Source organism: Lepidochelys kempii, chromosome 6 (genome assembly GCF_965140285.1).
Source record: "Lepidochelys kempii isolate rLepKem1 chromosome 6, rLepKem1.hap1, whole genome shotgun sequence".
Classification (NCBI taxonomy): Eukaryota; Metazoa; Chordata; order Testudines; family Cheloniidae; genus Lepidochelys; species Lepidochelys kempii.
The window spans coordinates 117286819-117308826 of NC_136385.1; the positions used below are offsets into that span (position 1 = coordinate 117286819).

The 22008-nt window shown below is 39.0% G+C and overlaps 1 protein-coding gene across 1 annotated transcript in view; it reads right to left on the bottom strand.

Moving 5' to 3' along the window:
* Positions 1-22008, bottom strand: part of JAG2 (jagged canonical Notch ligand 2) — a 96329-nt gene that overhangs the window by 22878 nt on the left and 51443 nt on the right. Inside the window, exons 6-12 of the mRNA XM_073349842.1 lie at positions 8401-8531; positions 7846-7965; positions 4935-5048; positions 3448-3561; positions 2721-2834; positions 2074-2120; positions 1565-1738 (exon numbers count right to left, since the gene is read on the bottom strand). Of these exons, the coding sequence (XP_073205943.1) occupies positions 1565-1738; positions 2074-2120; positions 2721-2834; positions 3448-3561; positions 4935-5048; positions 7846-7965; positions 8401-8531 (814 nt within the window). The remainder of the gene's footprint in view (positions 1-1564; positions 1739-2073; positions 2121-2720; positions 2835-3447; positions 3562-4934; positions 5049-7845; positions 7966-8400; positions 8532-22008) is intronic.

The following is a 22008-nucleotide window of genomic DNA, read 5'->3' on the forward strand; positions in this document are numbered from 1 at the left end:
CTGAAAATAAAAACTAGACACTAGATGTTAAGGGGAAAAAATTCTAGGTTTTGTTTAGAAAGGGTTGAGTGCCCTCCCCACAAAAACAAATCTTCAGCCTCATGAGTGGTTTTAATTCTTACTCATGCTTTTGTATGCAAGTTCTAAACCCTGCAGCAAGCAACATCTCCACACACTTCTGGTGCGATATCAGGTTTAAGATCCAGATTCTGCACTCTACTCAGGACTGGTGAGGCCTCAGCTGGAGTAGCGTGCCAGCTGGGTGCCACACCTTAGGAAAGATGTGGACAAATCAGAGTCCAGAGGAGAGCAACGAAAATGATAAAAGGCTTAGAAAACCTGACCTATTAGGAAAGATTTTTAAAAATTTTTTTTTAAGTGGGCATGTTTAGCCTTGAGAAAAGACGACTGAGGTGGGGACCTGATAACAGTCTTCGAATACGTTAAGGGCTGTTATAAAAAAGAGGATGGTGAGCAATTATTCTCCATATCCACTGAATGTAAGACAAGAAGTAAGGAACTTAATCTAAATCTCCCCTAATGCAGATTAGGTAGTAGAAAAACTTTCTAACTAGAAGTATAGTTAAACTCTGGAATAGGGCTCCAAGGAATGTTGTGGAACCCCCAGGATTGGTGCTTTTTAAAAAACATGCTGGACAAACACCAGTCAGGGACGATCAAGGTTTACTTGGTCCTGCCTCAGCGCAGGGAGCTGGACTTGACTCCCAGCTTTACATTTCTAGAATTCTTTGAAACAAATTTTTATTTATGCTCAAATAAATTTGTTAGTCTCTAAGATACCACAAGTACTCCTGTTCTTTTTGCGGCTACAGACTAACAGGGCTGCTACTCTGAAACCTATGAGAAACACACTTACCCACATGCTTATCTTTAAGCACATAAATAGCCACAGTGAAGTCAAAGGGACTACTCACAAGTAAGTTTAAGAACAGGCGTAAGTGTTTGCAGGATCAGGCCTAAATACATGTTTGAGTATATCAAAAGAGCAGAGGTCTTCAAAAAGATTCAGAGCAAAATCATTAGACTTGTTTAAGAAATTCTGAATCTTAAAACACTAAGGGTACGTCTTCATTACCCACCGGTTGGCAGGTAGCGATTGACTGATCCCCGAATTGATGCCTGTACTCCACCTCGGCAGGAGGAGTAAGTGGAGCTGACGGGGGAGCCGCCGTGGTTGACTCACCAGCGTGAGGACGGCCAGGTAAGTCGAACTAAGGTACTTTAACTTCAGCTTTGCTATTAGCGTAGCTGAAGTTGCGTATCTTAGTTCGAACCCCCCAGCCCGAGCCCAGGCCTTAGAGAGATTCACCAATATATGTGCTTACAATGCTTTACAGTTACACGCATTAGGCTGTAGCTTTAAATGTTACAGCCACTATACCACTCACTGTACAACAAATTTGCTTATTCACAGAGTATCAAGTAACACTGCATTAATCTGTAATGCTCTGGCCTTGGGCTGCTCTAATTTAAACCGGAAATACGTTTCTTTCCAGAACTCAATCCATCAAAGCTATTACAGCAATTTCAACATCGCTCTCACCTCACAGAAAGCTCCTGCAAAGCCCTGCTGACATAGACAACGGAATCCATTGACCAGGTCCTCACAGTGTCCTCCATTTTGACATGGATTGCTTGCACATTCATTTATTTCTATCTCACAGTTTTTTCCTAGATAACCATGAGGGCATAAGCAATGGTAACCATTCACTTCATCCTACATAGAGGGGGAGGAAAGGGCAAGACTGGAAATAAATGTTTATTGTAAAGTACGGTGTACCTCACATTTTCAAGATTGATCTTGAATACTGTATTTACAAACAGCATCAGACAGATTTTGGCTCCATTAAAAGAAATAAATCAAACTCATGAATTAAGCAATATACAAGCAGTTTGTGTCTCCTCCCACTTCATCTTCTTATTGAACTAATCTGTAGATACACATATTGCATACAAGCACTGAATTAATATGAATTTTGATTTAAGATTTTAAAGATGAGCACTTTCCCTTACAAAAGTTAATGTGATTAATATATTTTACAAAAAGATTACCTTACAAGTCCCTCCATGTTCACATTGTCCATGACAGTCATTAATATCTATTGAAAAAAATATACAAAGACATCAAAAATTTACAGCAGAAGCTGAACCCCTTGAAGTCTAAGGGTCCAGAATTTAAAAAAAAAAAAAAGAAAGAAAGAAGAAGTCAGTACTAATTATTTTGAAGGAAGGATTTTGACAGGACGCTTAGGGGTAAATAGGTTTGATATCTGACTGCCTTAAAACTCATTCATGTTTAAAATCAGAATACAAGCTAAAGTATATCAATTACATTCATTATTTGAGACAATATTTTTCTAAGGTAGAACGGAAAGACTGTATTTTAAACTATATCATTCAGTATATCGTGTGTTTGTATGTTTACAGTTTTAGTCCAATTCCACAGCGGAAATCAAATGCTTTATATCCAATAAATAAAGCATTTCTACAGACTTCAGTATGCACTCCCAGTTTACTTTGCCAAAAGTTAGAAAAGCTACAGAGGCATTTTGAAACAGCATAAAAGTTCTTTTCCCTTCAGTCATTTAGAACTATGTTACCATAATCTGTGATAGTTCTCTTTTTAAAGAGAAAGTTACCCTGGGTCGATATATATATAAACAAACACACACACACACTCTAAAAGAAGAAATACTAACTGATATGACAATTTACTCCTTTCCATCCTGGAATGCAGTCACAGTAATATCCACCAATGAGATTTTTGCAAGAGTAAGCATTAAGACAGGGTTTCCCCTCACACTCATTAGCATCTGTGAAACAAGATAAAAGAAGAGAATAAAGAACAAACCCAGAAACAGACCCCCTTTGCACCAAGCAAAGCCTCCATGCAATCCAAGCATCAGTTACAAGAAACAGTAGAATTTTACTTATGTATGCCACGAAAACAGTCTCTATATTGTAGCTTTTCAATGCAAATTCATTTACATTCTTTTACATGCAAGTAAAAACATCTTCCCCTTAGACAAATCTCACAGATAGTGTTAGTTATGAAAGTGAGAGAAGGCTTTTCCCCCGAGTAAATTACTGTCACACTAATTATAAATCAGCCATTGCCACCATTAAGAAGGAGCTACCATCACCACTATTGTATTTTGAAACAGAAAAGTAAACAGGCATCCTCTAAGATCAGTTATAATTGTATGTAGGTGTCAGCTTAGATGCTTATAGGTACTAGTGTTTGCTTCCAAAACTATTAAGCAGGAACCAAGATATCAAGAATAAGTGACCCATATCTTACAAGTTCACTGAAATATCTATCCTGATATAATAGAGCTGAATACACAAAAAAAAATTTAAAAACCCCCAATGAGTAAATGCAAAGTGTGGAACTGTCTTCAAGAGCCATAATAAGCAATTACTTACCAAGCTGGCAGGTTGCTCCAATCCACTGTTGTGGACATATACACTCAAAGCCATTAACACGATCAACACAGGTCCCTCCACGAGCACAAGGGTTAGACTCACATTCGTCAATATCTGTAAAATGAAAAGATAGCCATATAGAACATTTCTGGAAAGTATGAATTGAGATTTTTTTCAAAAGGGAGCAAGGGATTTAGTCACACATCTTAAGTGAACAGTGTGGATAAATCCTCTGCACTGCCTAGGAAGTCTCAACCTTTGTTCTTATTTAACTTCAACATGAAAAAAGTTTCAGGACTTTCTGTGTGTGATCTATGACACCTCAACATTGGTGACATACAGTGGTTTTTTTTTTTTGGTTTTGATAGTATACTGTTCTGTATTTTCCCACTATATTCCAATGAAACTAAAATCTCTTTGGGGACTGAAAGCTGCCACTTAAACACAGTTTTCACACTGTACAGTGCTGTGTACACCATTGTTTATAAATGTATGATTCCCAAAATTTTCTGGAAGATCTCTGTCCTCGTAAAGTAAGAAGATTCACTGAATCTATTAGCACAGATTAAGAGGTTTAGGTACTCCTTCACAGGTGCCTTCAGTTAAAGCAAACCAAACCAAACATTCCCTAAGGCATATGAACTAGTGTACACTACCCACAATGAACTGGTTAATAAATTCCACATATTCAAACTAAAAAGGCTTTCAGATCGCTAATATGAAGTCAGCATGACCGACTCTGCTCTTAAGCTAGTTTAAGCGGTGCTCCGGTGTGGTAATGGAGTTAAAACATCACTAATTCGCAACCCATATAGAATGGAATACAAAATATTTACACATAAAATTATAAATTAAGCAGTTTGAAGAGAAACATTTTCATAACATATATTACTATGCAGGAAGATTGATTTATTTAGGTGCAAGGAAACTTGGGGCATAACATACATACACTGTGTTACATAAAGCGGGTAGTTAGACTTAGGGCTTGTCTACACACACGCTACAGCAGCGCCACTGTAGCAGTTTTGTGGAGATGCTACTATGCTGCTGGGAGAGCTTCTCCTGTCGGCATAGTTAAGCCACCTCTGCAAGAGGTCACAGCCATGTTGATGGGAGAAGCTCTCCTGTTGAATAGCCCTGTCTACACTGGGGAGTTAGGCTGGTATAACTCTTTCACACCCACGAAGTGTGTATGCAAGTCTGATGCATGTTTGTAATGCAAACGGGTACTTAGTTACACTTTTGTTAACTTTTAGTCCTATACTGCAAAACTAGCTGCTTCTTTCAATGCCTTCCTGTTTTTCTAAGTAACACAAGAACAAAACCATAGAAATACCTGATAAAACACAGTTTGAAATTCACAACTACTGAACAAAAATCAACTGGCACAGCATGTTACCTACTTTGCCACGTAGCAGATCTTATTCAGCAAAGTGTATAACAATCCTTCAAGCCCAATATGCTAAAATCAGCTGAACTGTACCTACCAACAGCACACGTTGGTCCGCTCCACCCTGATGGACAATGGCATTTGAAGCCCGATGAAATTTCATGGCAGCTTCCACCATTAGCACAAGGATTTGATACACAAGCATGCTCAGCTAAAGAGAAAAGAAAGGTTTTCCTAAGTAGAATGATTACACTGTAACACCACAACCAGGGTCTAAGATTATTTTTATTGGACACCTTCTAGCCAGAACTCACTCACTAGCCAGAGGCAACATAAAAAAGGGAGGATGCCTGAACAGATGGGAAGCTCAGGCTCTCCCATCCTTACCTGCTGTGATAGGAATGGTGCTAGATTACTATCAGGGGACTGAACCTGGACCCTGCTCAGGGGCATCATCTTTCATATGAGCCTCTCACCTCCTGTAACTGCTAGGAAACAAATGAGAGACCACCTAAATGTCTCAGAACCACCTGACACTTGGAAGTATGTCCACTAACCTATTTCTCCCTGCCACTCCCTCCACAGCCTCTGCTTTTTGACCTTTCACTTCTGAACTGCTCCAGTGCCTTTCTCTACTGATACTCCTACTACAGCTTCCCCAAGATAAACAGCAACAGTTCAAGTGAGAAAGGTTTCATTTATAGAGTAATTCACTCTGCGGCTGTTCCCTGGGAATTATTTTGGGGACTATATTATTAGTCCGATGGCCGGTAATATACAGGAGGTCAGACTAAATGATCACAGTGCTCTCTTCTGGCCTTGGAACCTATAAAGTAGAGCTGCCTGCAAACTCAGAACAGCAATGCACTGGATTATTTTTGGAAGGTTTTACACAACTAGAGAAATAGTTATTTTAAAATCAAGTTAGAGTCTGGATGATTCAGGTGCTTATCATTTATCAGGGAATGTTTCCCTTTTTGACCTTAACACACAAGGAGGTTACCCAGTTCACATTTAATACAATTTGTTCTGGGCAGCAGTTAGTCGTGGGGGCAATAGAAGTGATTTAACACTACAACAGCTCAATAAACCAATCTACTTTATCAACAAGCAGTCTAGCCTTAATCTGTCGTAATTATAGCTAAAAAGCCATGGCATTAGGAGCCACACATGCATTTTGAGCCCGTCTCCCTTTTTGCCAAGAGAACTAGAAACTTCCGCCATCACACTTTAACAAAGTGAAGAATATATTCTATTATTGTCCATGTTATCCACATTGGTGCAACAAGATCGGCTAGCTACAGCTATAGTCAAAATTTACTACTTCCATAGCACCACTAGACCACAGAGCTCCATATGAGAATAAATTAAGCCAGGGGTATGTTTTGATAAATTTACAGTCTATGTCTGGAGATAACACAATGAATCAAGATCAATAGGTAAGTGGGAGAGAGAGAAGGAAGGAGGAAAAGTGCTCAGAGGAAACAGAGTAGGGACACTGTTCCCCTTGCCAACAGTGATTCATGAACAGCAGATTTTGATAATTTGGAAGAGTCACATTAAGTAGTTACCATCATATTGAGATTAGATGCTGGAGTGGCAATGGGGAGCTCCAGTGGTAAACACTGGAGGTTAGCAGTGGAACAATAGCTGAAGTGAGTGAGATTTTTGAAGAGGTTTGATGGAATGAGGACGTTTGGCAACAAAGAGAGAAGAAGTAGTCTACAGAGTGGTCTGAAGAGTTCAGTGAGCAGTCATAGCCCATCAATTAAACTGAGCAGGGATAAGAGTGCAGGGAGCAATGGTGAGAACAAGAAAGGAGATGTATGCAGAAGATTCAGGGATAATCTGACCATAGTTACAGTACAGTCAAACATGAACAGCCAAAAAAAACCAGGGAAAAGAGAATAAAAGAAATATAGCATAGCTATGAAACAGAGAGGAAGTAACTTTCAGAGTGGAATCGGATAGGCTCAGAGCTGCTACACTGACATCAGAGAAGCTAGAGGGGAGGAGGCTACAACAGAATTATGCTCCAAAACTCTTCTTCTGTGCTCCCCTGGACATAGTTTTGTAACTAACATTTTAGTCTCAACTGTTCTTGAGAATACTCCATAGCAGGCCTTGAGCAGAGTTTTCAATCATAGTTTAATCCTGCTGAATGGGGTCCAAACTGTGATATCCCTTTGTAGGAAATGTAGTTTCTTTTCTTCAAAGTGAGCGGAATAACTGGCTCATTGACTTTCTAAAAGTAATTTTTTTTTTAAAAAAATTAAAATATTTATGTGCCCTCCTCTCTCTTCTTTGATCACAGTTAGAATACCTGCCCAGGTAGACTTCTACTTTACTACAGGAGTCAGGGCTAGAAGTGACTTTCACAAAAGCCTGTAGCATCCTTAAGATGATCCAGGTGTATATGCACATGTGCGCACAGGAAGAAGGGAGGGAGAGAGTACAGTAGAAAAAAGGTATGCCTGCACCCTTTTCCCAAAATAATATGGTACAGTTTAATACTGGGGGGAGGAAGGGGAAGCAGCATAAGAACAAAAACAAACAAAAACAAAACAAAAAAAAGGAAGAAAGGAGACACACTGGGCCTGATTCAATCTCCAGTGCAGCCAGCAGAAGACTTTCCATTGTCTTCAGTAGTTTTTTGATCAGGTCTTTAAGAAGGAAGATAGCAGGACGCTAGGTAGCAACACAATCTGTACCCCTCCCTCCAAGGACCTGAATTTGCAGGTTGGTGGAAAAATCCTCTTCCTGCTTCCCAGAAAGGAAAAAAAATTTGGATTTTGGAAGGGACCTCTTTTGATGACTAGCTTTGAAAGGGAGGGCAGCTTTAAGTATAAGAAACAATTCCTCCCTCTCTCCATATGTGGCTTAGCTGCAGGATGTGTGTCACTGCAGGGAAACCAGCAGGCTGCTTAGAGCACACAGCTTCCTTTCCCCTCTTCAACTGCTTAACATAGCTTCAAATTAAAGTAGATGCATGCAATGGTCATCAGTACCGATTTCACAATTCTTTCCAGAGTAACCATCTGGGCAAGCACAGTGATATTCATCTGGTTCCGTGTTCATACAGGTTCCGCCATTCAAGCATGGGTGGTGATTTCCACAGTAGTTTAAATCTGGACACAGAAAAGAAAAGAAAATGGCAGCTGACAGGTGTAACATAAATCCCAAAGTTACTGTTTTAGTCCACAGTCAAGAGACTGCAGGCAGACATACAACGCCTTCCTGGCTTGAATAACATTATATCCTCCTCCCACTTAATCCATTTTGACTTCAAGTCATCAATCCCTAGCAAGCCTGTCATCTCATTGCTCTCCGTGGAATAAGAAAGGATGGACAAGAGAGAGAACTGTATCAGTAAGAGGGGAAAACGTATCATTCCGAGCCCTTTGCCTTAAAATGTTTTTATTTTTATGATGGTTGAGCAGTCATCTGCCACAAAAAGGATTAGTCACAGATGTGCTCAGATAATTGCACATTGCAAAAACAGTTAAAAAGTTCAGTTAATCAAGCAATTTTATTAATTTTTCCTGTAAATTAACATTAAGTACCTTTGTTACATAGCAGACCACCCCAGTTGGTTTCACAATTACACTGCCATGGTTCTTTACAGCTCCCATGAGCACAGCCTGGGTAGCGGACACACTCATCACAGAACTGTCCTTGCCAACCATAATGACACCTAAGAAGTAAGTGCACATGTTAAACGTGCTTAGTTATCTGCAATACAGGTATTTAGAGTGTTATATGTTGAACAATCCACTTGTTTTAAATAATGAATGATAAATGTAACAGAATATTGAAGTGTTATTTTCTCTTTTAGAACTTGTTCTGCAACTTGCCTAGTTCAAGAGTGGTATGAATCTTTACTATAATTCACTAGGAACAAAGAAAGCAGACCTCCAAAATATCACAATAGCTTATTCTAAAACAGTACACACACATACAAACCTGTTCTTTCACAAGAGATCCAGCCTGACACCAGTTAGAAATTGTCATGCCTCACGGTTGTGTAAAAAGATGGACTGCATAACCTATTAATTATTTGAAATGAAGACTGCAAATTCTTTTAGTGGACCAAGAGGCATACATTGTATTTTTGTTCTGTGAAGATGGCTGGTGAGAGATTAGCTAATTTGTTCTAGAGTACTACACTTATTTCAAGTCCTGGGGGTGATCAAAGATGCAGCTGTCTTGTCAATTTTCTCTGAGTTATTTTAAGAACTCTTTCTGCAGATTTAGTCTGTTATGTTCCCACTGTTCTTTAGCAGCTTATTCTAGTGTCCTCCTTACTTGGAGCAGACAAAATAAAGTAATGAACACTTGAGAAATACACAAAAATTAAAGCAAGTAAAAACCACTTGGTAACAAAACTTTAAACTAGGTTTCTTCAAAAAAACCTTTCCCTTCAGATTGGATTTCTTTGTAACAATGCAGACATATACTACAAGGCCAGAATTCTGTTAGCAAAAATACCTGTGTGCTCTATAGGGAAGTTTTGTCTTGCACTTTAAAAAAACTTAAGTCTCCAACAAGAAGTTATGGCTTTTTTAAGTCAGAAGGAAACTCACTGAATTATTATAGCATTAAAGAGACTGCCCCAAGAGAGTAGGTGTACTATGTTAAATTACCACCAACAAAAACAGCAAGAATTCCTTCCTTACCTCAGATGGTCTTTTTTAAAAAGTATCTAAATTTTCCAATACAATCCTATTTGACAGTTAATTTAAACTGGTTGTCTGTTGAACTGGCTATTAAATATGCTTCACTATATCCAGAAAGTCTCTTTAGAAAAATCGGTTAGACTACATTGTATGGATATAATCCTCATATGCTCTGAGAGGGAGGAGTGTCAGCAACAAAACTACATTTTTCATATCCATGTCAGCGTCTCAATATCAGTACCCCTTTGGGATGCAGTAAAAGAACAGAACTAACATTTGTAGCCACCTTGTGAGTGGAAGAGAGGAATCAAATAGGGAATCCCCATTCACTAGGGACTAATATATTAGACTGTTTAATAAGGAGTTGTGGTTCCTGAGACCATACACTAGCAACATGATAATTCGGTCCTCTGTGTTAATACCAACACAAACTACTCCTTGCTTAAAGCTCTGAATTTCTGCTCTTCTATATTTATATCTATATTATAAAAGGTAGCTTTTTTCATGTACAAACATATGTTTAGTGTCTCACTGGTAAACTTCTGGAACTATACCATGGAAGTGACAGTGCTAGAGATTCCTACTTACATTGTAATCCCCACAATTTGTAGGTAACTGTAAACACAGTTATCTACATATTTCAGGAGACAAAGTTTATTCAGATAATTAAAAGATTCAGATAAACGGGGGTTGCCAGGAGTCTGCAGAATATATAAGCTCTACAGGACAGCAGTTCTCTCCTCCTGTGTTAATATGTTGCATGGTGAAATGAGATAAATAATATTAGAAAGCTAGTTCATACTAAAAATTCATCCTCTAGGCAGTACCAATTACATACCCACAGAGTACAGCTGTTTCCAATGCTAGGATACCTACTTATGGTAAAGCATGCATGATTTCTTTAATGTTTTAAATTTTGGCAATACAATTCTGATATTTAAGTGCATTCTCAACACACACACACACACACTTCAGCTACTGTAACTTGGTTCATTATTGCCAACACAAAGTCTGTTTTAATCCAAAGAATAAATACCTACTGACAAATGTTGCATGTCAACGTGACTATGACAGGAAAGCGTGTTTCAGTAACTCCTATTTAAATGGGCTATGAGAAACTGAAAAGCTTATGCATTAGCAAAGCAGAATAACTGGTTAAATTTCTCTTTTAAAATTGTGATGTGCTCTAGGAGCACAGAGAGGGCAATATAAATTATCTTCTGAAAAATGGAATTACAAAGCGCTTTTAGCCCCTGCTACAACACACAAAAATGTTTATTTGGTAGGAAAGGGTTACTGCTTGTTCATGACATTAACTGTAAACTTTGTTTCCGGTATACGTTGAGTTACCAGACTAGCCCTAGGGAAATCATTTCTACAAGCTACCAGGAGTCCAACCAAAGGAACACTATGTTTACGAGTCAAAAGGTTACTATGTGGTAAACTGATCAGTCTTCAGTTTACAAGGAAGAGCAAATTAGGATTTCCTCTCAAACAGGAAGTCTGGTCGCATCCTACATTAGCAGATGCTAGAACAGCTTTAATTCCACTTCCTTCTTGAAAGAGAACTTTTACATGGATCTCTGCTTACTCCTAGAGCAAAATGTGATAAAAAGAAAAAAAACTGGTTCAATGGTTTGTGTATTGAAACCTGTGAGAAAGTCATGTCAAAGCATTAAGGAAAAGAACTTCAGTTCACCATGATAAAAACAAAGGTTTAGAGAGGAGTGGAGTTACATTTAGAAAAAAAGAGAATTCATCTATTTCGCCCCAGTAAACAAAGTCTAAAGAGAAGCAGTTTATGCAGCCAACAGTGGACTAGATTAAATTTCTGCCATTATGAATGGAAAAGCATACTTGAAGTTTCCATAATCCTAGGATTAATTTTGAACCCGATTATGAATATTGTAAACCATTTTTCCTATTTAAAGTGGAATTCACCCTGTACAAACACCTAGGCTCAGAAAATCTAAGATTCTTGATTGGGGTTAATTTCTTGTCCCTTTCTCCCTTCCCTTTTCTGCCAGTTTTACTAGCACTAACTTTACGACCATGGCTATGCAAAAGCAAATCAGAGCTAGTTTAATCTAAATTTCTGGGTCACTATCAGTACAAAGGAAGTTACCATAAATAGATTGTTATAGTTTAACCTTCCCTCAGGAAATCACTAAAGCATACGCATCAAGTCTTAGATCAGACAGGTCCTCTACGTCAGGTTTAAGATCAACAAAGGGGAGTGCAACAGGCACATGATCTTCAGTAATTTTAATTAAAAACCCTTAAAAATAATGACCAGTTCTACAAACTTAGCTTAGCTGCTTTCAAAAGCAAAATGAAAAGGGCTGCATTTTCTTTAGACTATAGAGGGATTGGTAACAATGGAAACCTACAGTTTAGATTAAGGCTGAAGTAGGCTATTTTAAAGAACAGTATTAGCAAAACACGTAGGGACATCAAATTTCAAACTAAATAAAGGTAACCAAAAAGGAAATAATTGTGCAGCAGCTTACTACATATGCAGTTATTTTAAGCTATATTAGCATGAACTGTATCATCAATATATTTAGGTTTGTATAAAATATTTGTTCACATTACTAGTGAAGCATGGCATAAAGTAGGTAAATGAGGATTGACAGCCAATACATTTGTAGAAATGCTAAGTCTGAGTGCATTAAGGCAGTGTGAAACAGCTGACACAAGGTCAAGATATCCCACAAGAGTTTAAAATAAATAAAAGTATCTGGTATACACTGCAGCCTCAAACTGTATTCAGAAACAGCAGCAAAAAGCATTGAAAGGCAAGAACGGGTGACAATGTGGCTGCAATATGTTTCTTTAATTGGAGTTTTTATATTCTACTACAAATAGATTAGATTTAGAAGTGTGAAGACTATACAAAGTTAAGACCCAATCTGTCGAACCATTTTGTGGAAGAGGAGTATTTACCAAAACAAGAAACAGACATTAGTAACCATCATGCAGTTGAAGCGTCTGATCTGGCAAAGTACTGAGATGTGCTCAGAGTCTACTGACCTTAGTAGGGGTTAAGGATTCTTGGCATCTCTCTGGTGGTGCTTGCATCTTGTATGATTGGGCCCTTAGTTTTCAAAAACAGATTCTTGGGGCTTGTCTACATTACCCGCAGGATCGACAGGCAGCAATCAATCCAGTGGGGGTCGATTTATTGAGTCTAATCTAGATGCGATAAATCGACCGCTGAGTGCTCTCCTGTCGACTCCCATACTCCACTGGAGTGAGAGGCGCAGGTGGAGTCGACGGGGGAGTGCCAGCTGTCAATTCACCACAGTGAAGACACCGTGGTGACTAGATCCAAGTACGTCAACTTCAGCTACATTATTCACGTAGCTGAAGTTGAGTAACTTAGACCTTGATCCCCCTCCCCCCCAGTGTAGACCAGATCTAGGTTAAACACATGGAATTATAAACCTGCCAATGCATGATCCTCTTCACTTTGCTGTTTCATGGAAGTCTTTGCCATTTACTGCATGTAATTTACTTTATTTTCATTTTTCAACTTGTTCTACTTTAAGCTTTTGAGAGGAAAAATGGATCTAGTTTAACACTCAGAAATAATACCACAAGTTTCAGAGTAACAGCCGTGTTAGTGAGAAAACCTGGATTTGTGCAGGAAATAGCCCAACTTGATTATCATGCACATTGTGTAAAGAGTTGTCACTTTGGATGGGCTATCACCAGCAGTAGAGTGAATTTGTGTGGGGGGGTGGAGGGTGAGAAAACCTGGATTTGTGCTGGAAATGGCCCACCTGATGATCACTTTAGATAAGCTATTACCAGCAGGACAGTGGGGTGGGAGGAGGTATTGTTTCATATTCTCTGTGTATATATAAAGTCTGCTGCAGTTTCCACGGTATGCATCCGATGAAGTGAGCTGTAGCTCACGAAAGCTCAAGCTCAAATAAATTGGTTAGTCTCTAAGGTGCCACAAGTACTCCTTTTCTTTTTGCGAATACCACAAGTGTTTGCAAAGTAGACTCACTGGAGACACTTGAATGTTATTCCTCTCTTATTCACCTACCAAGACAATCAGGCTATCCCTACCAGTGTTTAAAATAGGCCAATGACTTAGAGGCTATAGAACAGCACATTGTACACTGGAATTCGTTAAATCACCACTCTCTCTCTCTCCTAGCCACATAGATCTGTGGAAGTCAGGATTTAGCTGCACACTTCTTTCCTATGAGAGAAGTAGCTGAGCTGAAGTTTCACTAGACAAAACTCGTAACATACGTTACTGTTGAACAAAACTAACATTAGTGACCAGACAGAAAAGGTGTGTGAGGTAATTATATATATTTATTGGACCAACTTCTGTTGGCAAGAGACACAAGCCTTCAAAGTTACTCAGAGGTCTTCTTCAGGTCTGGGTGACCAGAGCAGCGAAATTGACTTACGAAGAGGGACATCTTAATTTTGAGAGCTCCTCCCTTGCAGAAGCCAGGGGAGCATTTCATATGTCAGACTGTCACATGAGTCAGACTCCATGCATAGGGTCCAGGGATAGCACCCTGACAGGAATCTCAACAACTGAAAGCAGCTGGGCTTGGAATTGCATATGGACTTCCCTTGGGGAGTCCAATTAATCTTTTGCATCTACTTTCAGCTAGTAGGCTTCATGGTCTGGCTAAATATTTCCAGCCCTGGTGGTAACAAATCTATATTATCAATGTTCAAAACAAAGGTGAGGAAAAACTTATTTACACTCAGAGCTAAAGCCCACCTTAAAGGCTAATTATCTCTAAAAGAAATTAACTGCAAGTGGGCTGAATCTAGTGATCTTGAGTCCCATCACTTTGTTTTTACTGGTCTCTCTTTAAGAGTAACGTGAATTGAATGGCTTACACACACACACACACACGCCCCCATCAAAAAAATCCTTTTTTGGGGGGGGCACAGATTTATGCCAATTTGCAGACCACACTTCTATAGACTGATAAAACTCCTCAATACAATATGCAGGATTCTTTCATTATATCTGCATTAACAGATACTTCACCACTACAGTTGCACTTCAAAAAAAAACCAAACAGGAGTACTTGTGGCACCTTAGAGACTAACAAATTTATTAGAGCATAAGCTTTCGTGGGCTACAGCTCACTTCATGGGATGCATAGAATGGAACATATAGTAAGAAGATTTTATAAACACACACACACACACACATATATATATACACACACACACACACACACACACACACGGTGGAAGTTGCCATACAAATTGTAAGAGGCTAATTAATTAAGATGAGCTTCAGTATCCCTCTACCATGTATCCTGGCAGGCTGCGGAACATTAGGCTCCTACCACTCTTTTGGTTAAAGCAGTTCAAGGAAGCGGAAGGAACCCATTACACTTCCAAAGGCTGAGCTGAAACACTTCAGCCTAAAATAAAAATCCTACATCCTGCAAGGCAGAAGCAAACATCACAACCGTGTCCTGTTACTCACATGTGTATTTTTTTCCCTACAGAACCTTCCTGACAATAATAAAACTCCTCCTGCACTTAGACTTCAATTAGAAATTTTAGCCAAAACATTTATGACAGGAAAACAAAGCAAATCCAGTGATGCTAATGACAGAAGCAAAATGCATCATTCAGTGGGTGGAAAAAAATCCACTAAATCTTCTGATGACATACACAGGATGGTGTTGCACAAGCCAAAACAATAGCCATGTCTAGTTATTTACTTAAAATAGGTATAGTCTGCTTAAATTTAAGAGTTAAATTGTTATATATTAGGAGACAATGCTGTCTAGTTACTAGAAGAGGACACTGAATTGGGGATCCAGGTTTTAAAACCTGTTCTTGGACAAGCTCAATGAGGAGTGCTTAGCGATGTCTGCTCAGGTCTGTTAGAGGCTTTTTCCCTCCAGATCTGAGAAAAGCTTAGATTGGGCCTCCCTCGTCTTCTCAAGAAAGAATGCCAAACTGAACACCTATCAGGAATATGCCCTCTACACCAAAACAGAAAAGGCACCTTGAGTCCCAGGTATTCAGCAGGGTAACCACATTAAAAGAAGCCTGGAGACTTCGCTTCAGTCATAGGTTTTAAACCCCTGTGTGAGAAAAGGCCCCAACGCTTTTTTGTTTTGTTTTGTTTTTTTTGGGGGGAGGGGGGTTACTGTTGTATTTGAACAGTCTTTAAACAACTAATCATAAAACTACACTAACTACAACTGTACTATTTACACTAGTACTAATTATACAGACACATATACACACGAAGAGAGGACTTAAATTGCATAGTGTGCAAAAAGCAGTGGACACTGCCAAGGGTTCCCTCTTGTAAGCACAGGCAGTAAGAAAGAAATGAGGAAAGATTGGGCCCAACTGCTCTTTATCTCTCGGAGAGGGGGAGCAAGCGTACCTGGGGGCACTGATACCACCCCAATGAACAATGCTGGCCAAAATCTCATTTCCAGTCCATTTGACTTCGTCTAAACATCCTCTATAGGACACGTTTCTCTTTATATTTTAGAAATGATTTTTTTTTGAAGAACAGATGCATGATATACACCTACCATAGTTCTATGCTGATTAAGTTTTAATTTAATAACATATTGAATACTGAGATTTGGGCCTTTTAAATTGTTTTTGAAGCAAGATTATTTTTAAGCTTTTACAGAGAAACTAAAGGAAAGTACACAGGCTTTATACACAGCACTACCATCCTGGCAAGGTGGGAACAATGTAGCTCGGATACTAGACATACCTGGAACTTCTCCAAACACATGCCAAAGTGGATCATGAGGAAATGAGAGATTAAATTATTAAGTCAATGACAACTTGTTGAGAATGGTACCAAAAGACTCAGATAACCCATCTAAGAACTAGCCTTTAGGTTCCCCCATATCTATTGGCCATCCGGGATCACTGTGGTGTGCAGGGCCCAGTTACTCTGAATAAGGTTACCTCAACAAATAACTGTTGGACCAAAGTTAACCCATTGTTGTATAGAAAAAACAATACAATCTAGTATTTAAGATCTGCTGTTGTCCAAACTGTAAAAAAAATCCACACACCAAACACACAAAAACAAATCACCCTCACCACCTGAACTTTTAAACAATAGTCTGTGATGTGAATCAGCTCAAGGTACTGTGATCAACAAGAGCACTTAGCCAGCAACTTAAGAAAAACCCAGTTTTTAAGGCAGATTGGTGGTCTCAAATCTAGCTATTTTATCAGACCGTTTTTAACAGTTGATTCCGATCTACACAAGAAGCAATTGGTTTGATATCAATGTCATTTTGCCTGTCATCTGAGCAAGCTTTCATGCTTGTTTCTTCTGAATGGACTCTGCAGTAAAATCACCACCACATGAGGAAAGCCATTTCTGAAGCACAGCCTATTCCTTACCAAGTAGAATTCCTACTTATAATGTTATGCCCTGTAAAATACTTTAAAATTACTCAACTCCATGTGAAAGAGGACTTGTGGCACCTTAGAGACTAACAAATTTATCTGAGCATAAGCTTTCGTGAGCTACAGCTGCTGCTACTCTGAAACCTGTCAACTCCATGTTGACACTTATTCTAGAATGAGGTACCAGCATAACCACCACTTTCTCAAGAGAAGAAAATAAAACAGAATGAAAAAAATCCTATTCCTCGCCCCCCAACCACAGGACACATCAGACCATTAGTTCTCAAGATAACTTTTTACAGGGGCTTGCTATAGGGTTTCCCAAAACAAGTTAAAATGAAGACCTTTATTTTTGTTTTCCTTCCTACAGTGCTAACCAGACAAAAAGATTAATTGATAAATAGCTCAAGCAACACTAACAAAAGGACTTAAAAATCAGAGGCAAGAAAGCTTTCCAGCAGATAAGGATGACAGTCCTGCTCCTGCCAAAGGCATAACTGAGCATTTAGTTATTTACCAGTGGAATGGCTGCTTCAGACTGCTACGGTTCTAAGGTCTGCCTCTGCAGAAGCACTTAGTCCAAGGAATCACTCTGAATTACTTGATATCAAGAGTAAGAAAGCAAAAAGCTACTTCAATAAAAAGCTATAATTAGGATCCTCACACTAAATCAGAGATTAAAAACAGATTTTGAAATTCTTTCTGTATACAAAAACAATTGTGAAGTTTCAGAATAGGGCAAATCAGTTTATGAGCCAGACAACTGGCACCAGCAGACTTCCACTCCTCTCACACCCATTCGCCTTCCTCCCATTTTTCATTTTCCTTTAGAGTTAGAAAGCAGTCATTGTTTTTACCTGTTAAATGAGGGTGGCAATAGTCCAAAAATCCAAAGAAGGAATTTAGATTATAATTCAATAGCTCCAAATGCAATTATCCCAAGTATATCTAAACAGTCTTCCTTGCAAGGCTGTAAACATAAGGTCGTGCCTGCAAGTCTTGTTTATACTTCACTCCACGTTTTTATAGAAAATTTCTACCATCTAGTCAAAGTGTTATTTTCTAAAGTACACCAATCTCTACCATGGCATGCAAGAACGAGGTACATTAAGTACCAACTGTGAGGCTGGCTTGTCCAATCAGTAACAAATCATTTACGGAAATATATTTTAAGACTTGTTGCATTAATGGGAGCTTTAGTGTCATTGTATTAACTTCTATAGATCAGTCCAATATCTCTTTGAAGGACATGAAGATCAAGGGCTTTTTTTTTTTTTTTTAAACAAGGTATAAAACTGTAGTATCGACCTACTAGTAAATCTTTGATACCTTAGTTAATTCTAACAGTCTCTCTACTTGCTAACCAATTTCCATGGATTCGTGACATCATTTGTAGGTATGAGGCAAGTCTCCAAAAAGGGCCATATTTTTGGAGTTTAATGAACCCTCCCTACACCTCTCCACCCCCCATATACATAAAGTAAGCTTTCCAATGGTATGTTCAAAAGAAGAGCTGTCAAGTGGTGCTGGAAGACTGTAGGCGAGGTGAAACAATGGTATCCAAAAGGAGAAAGTGTCATTTTTTGCAGTTCTAGAAATACTCCAATATGACTATGACTACAGTTTTTGCTGTTTCAGTTAATTTCAAACACCTTAAGGTGGTGCTTATTGGCCAAAACTATGACATTACAAGATTTTTTTTTTTTTTTTTTTTGGTTTTGCACAGGCAAGTTTTTCCCCCCCAGAAGTGATGAAGCTGTTTAACATGCAGGAAAAATGGCAAATATCTACATTTTGCAATATACTAACATGAAATGTTTTCACATGGCATATTCTTAATTGTTAAAGTATTTTACAAGGGAAAACATTTCCTATATTTCCAATTGACATTTGCTGACCAGATCAAGCTAACACTGAAGATTGTGCACCAGTAGATTTCATGCCCACAGTTTGTATTGCATAGTGGAAGATAAATGTATTTGAATTCCTAATGTAATGCTTCTCCATTTGTAAGCTTTTGTACATACAATGCAACATCTAGTCTGCCTGGAAGAAGGTTTTAGTTTGCAGCTAGCTCTGCATGCAGTACTAGCCTTTGAAATATTCTAGAAACTAGCTTTTTAATTCAGTTATGCTTAAGTACAGGTCAGCTACAGTGTTAGAGATGAAAATACACAGCTTTATATTATGAATATGCAAAACCTATGAACGAAATGGCAAAACAAGTAGCAGCAAACATACATCTACAAAAAAAGTCCTTGACTCTGCATTGAAGAGGGATGAAAAGAATGTTCTCTCTTCCCAGCCATGTCATCCACAATATGACAAACCCATTTGACACTGAGTCACAGCCAAAAGGTACTTATCAACATATTTAATGGACTGCATGTGACAGACATACAAGAGCCTCTACTAAAATAACAGATGTTGGTGAAGAACAAATGGAGAGATCTGAGAGATGAACATTTGATTTAATGGGACAGGTAGCTTCTTCGGACAGTTAAGAAACCTGGCATCACTACATTTGCTGACATGGCCAAAACCACCAAACAGAAGTCGGGCGAGAGGGACAATCACAGCAGCTATCAGTCCAAAAATGGTCTTCCCTTCCACAGAACGCTGTCCTTAGCAAGGATCTGTCATCCTTATTTGGTATTGGTGGGGAAAAAAAACAAAACAAAGAGCCCACTGCTTCAGAGATCTTGCCAAACTGGGAGAGGGTGATGGATAAGCTGCAATTTCTGCAGCAAGGAAGTTGGTAGATTACTAGAGCTGGAAAGGAGATCCACAGAAAGCTGGATTGTTTGCGCCTCAATCTAGCCATCAACAAGAACAAGTCACTGGCTAAACATTCACCATGTGAAGACAGTTTTGAAGAGTATATCAAAAAAGCATCTTGGAAAAGACTGGGATATCTTCACATATAGATAAACCATTGCAACATAGATGGAAAAGTGTGGGTGATGAACTACTTCATGTATTCTTCAAGGGCCCAACAGCATCCGAGTTTCTACAAGATCTTATTTGTGCCTGTACCAGTAGGGATCACTGCACAATCAACTGTGTCTGTAGTCAGAACAATATTCCCTGCACAGAAATATGTACGTGCCAAGGCAATGAAGACTTGGTAATCCATGCATGCTCGGCAGAGATCATAAAGATGAACAAAATCACAATAATGATGGTGACTAGAAATGTCACCAGCATTATTATATTTCCTGGATACCTGTTCAAGTTAATTAGATTTTGTTTTACTCTTTAGTTTGTTGTGATGCTTTGAGGTCACAAAGAAATCCAATTTTGTGTCTTGAAATAATAGACCATCATTAAGCTAACAAACAAATTAAAGTGACCACTGAAATACCTGCATGTCTTGATGGTGTCATTGTTTACCTTCATTTCTATGAAAATGGCACCACTTGATAGCTCCACATCATACCGCATCTTATAGTAGACATAAGCAGCTTTCAAATGAGGTGCATGTGGGTAGAAGGTACATTAAGACAACCAAATTGGTAGTGTTTGCCACTTTCTGTTGAGACCTTAGGTGTATTTTCACATCTGTCAAGAATCTGGCAGGTGGAATACAATCCATCTGGAGTATTTTTACACCTAGACTTTCCTCTGCTATCTTCTCTTCCAGCAAAAGAGAGGCTGCTGTTTAAACTTCCTGAATATATTGGAGTGAATCCAACTAGACAGAACAGAATAATGGGAAAAGCCTCTAGTCAGAGCCCTTAAAAGAAACTGGGACTCTACTTTTCTGAAATTTAACTCAACTGGGATACCTTGGAAGGGCCATATGGATATCAAATAAAGAAACAGCTCTTCATGTCCTTTAAAACTAAAGGGAATCCTGTTACAATATCCTCTTGGTTTCTAAAGCTACCCCTTTAAAAAGCCCCCTTCAAATGCATCTGGTCTCTTGGGAGCCTCAACCTAATCTTTAGGGTCCTACGTGTTTTCCCTTTTGAACCTTTCAAAGGTATTTTCTTGCACTCTCTTCTGCTAGAACGCATTCCTATTTACCCTCATCTTGCTGAAACAAATAAAGGCTCTTACACTACCTCTCCTACATGGTTATCTGTCTAGCTTCCCCCCCGCCCTTGTAAAAAAGGTACTACCTTGCTTTGCCTAAGGCTATGTCCACGCTAGCACTTTTTTTCGGTAAAGCTTTTGCCGGTGAGGATGTGAAAAAAAAAAAATACACCCCTGACTGACATAAGTTTCTCTGACAAAAGCGCCAGTGTGAACAATGCTCTGCCAACCCAGCTACTGCTGCTTGTTGGGGGAGGTAGTTATGCCAACTGGAGAGCTCTCCCCCATCGGCATAGAGCGGTTACATGTGAGACCTAGCCTAAGTTTGTGTTGTCTTTTCATCTCAGTCAGTATTTCCTTAGATGCCTTCTCACATCCCACTACGCTGGGCCAAAGAGATCGTGTGGTACTACCTGGACATCAATAAAGCTTCAAAGATGCCCCGCCTGCCTGAACCATAATTCAGGAAAGTAGATGCTCAGTTTTTTTTCCCCTCAAGCGTTTTCCCATTGGGGAACATTCCCAATTTAAGCGGATGGTCATTTGCCCAAGTCAGAGTCACGGTCTGAACTGGTGGCAGTGAAATCAAATGCCTTTTATAACATTGTAAGCAATGATGTTGTAGCTGTGTTGATCCCAGGATATTAGGGATACAAGGTAGGTGAGGTAATATCTTTTATTGGACCAACTTCTGATGGCGACAGACAGACACTTTCGAATTTATACAGAGCTCTTCTTCAGGTCTGGGAAAAGAACTCCAAGCATCACAGCTAAATACAAAGTGGAACAGATTCTTTAGCATAGGTAGTTAAAATATATTTCAAGGGACCCTTCAAGGTAAGCAGCCCGTTAACACCTCTCCAGTCATAGCGGAGAAAAGGAAAAGAAAATTTTTTTGAAAAGGAGGGGTGAGTTTAGTAGGCTATGTAACTACCCCCCCCCCGGCTTTTTTCTTGTATTCCACAAAACAGGAACGAACCTCAGTCAGCCAAGACTTTCATGTTGAGAGCTGCAAGATATTTTCTTTGCAAATAAAGAATGAGTCTAATTAAC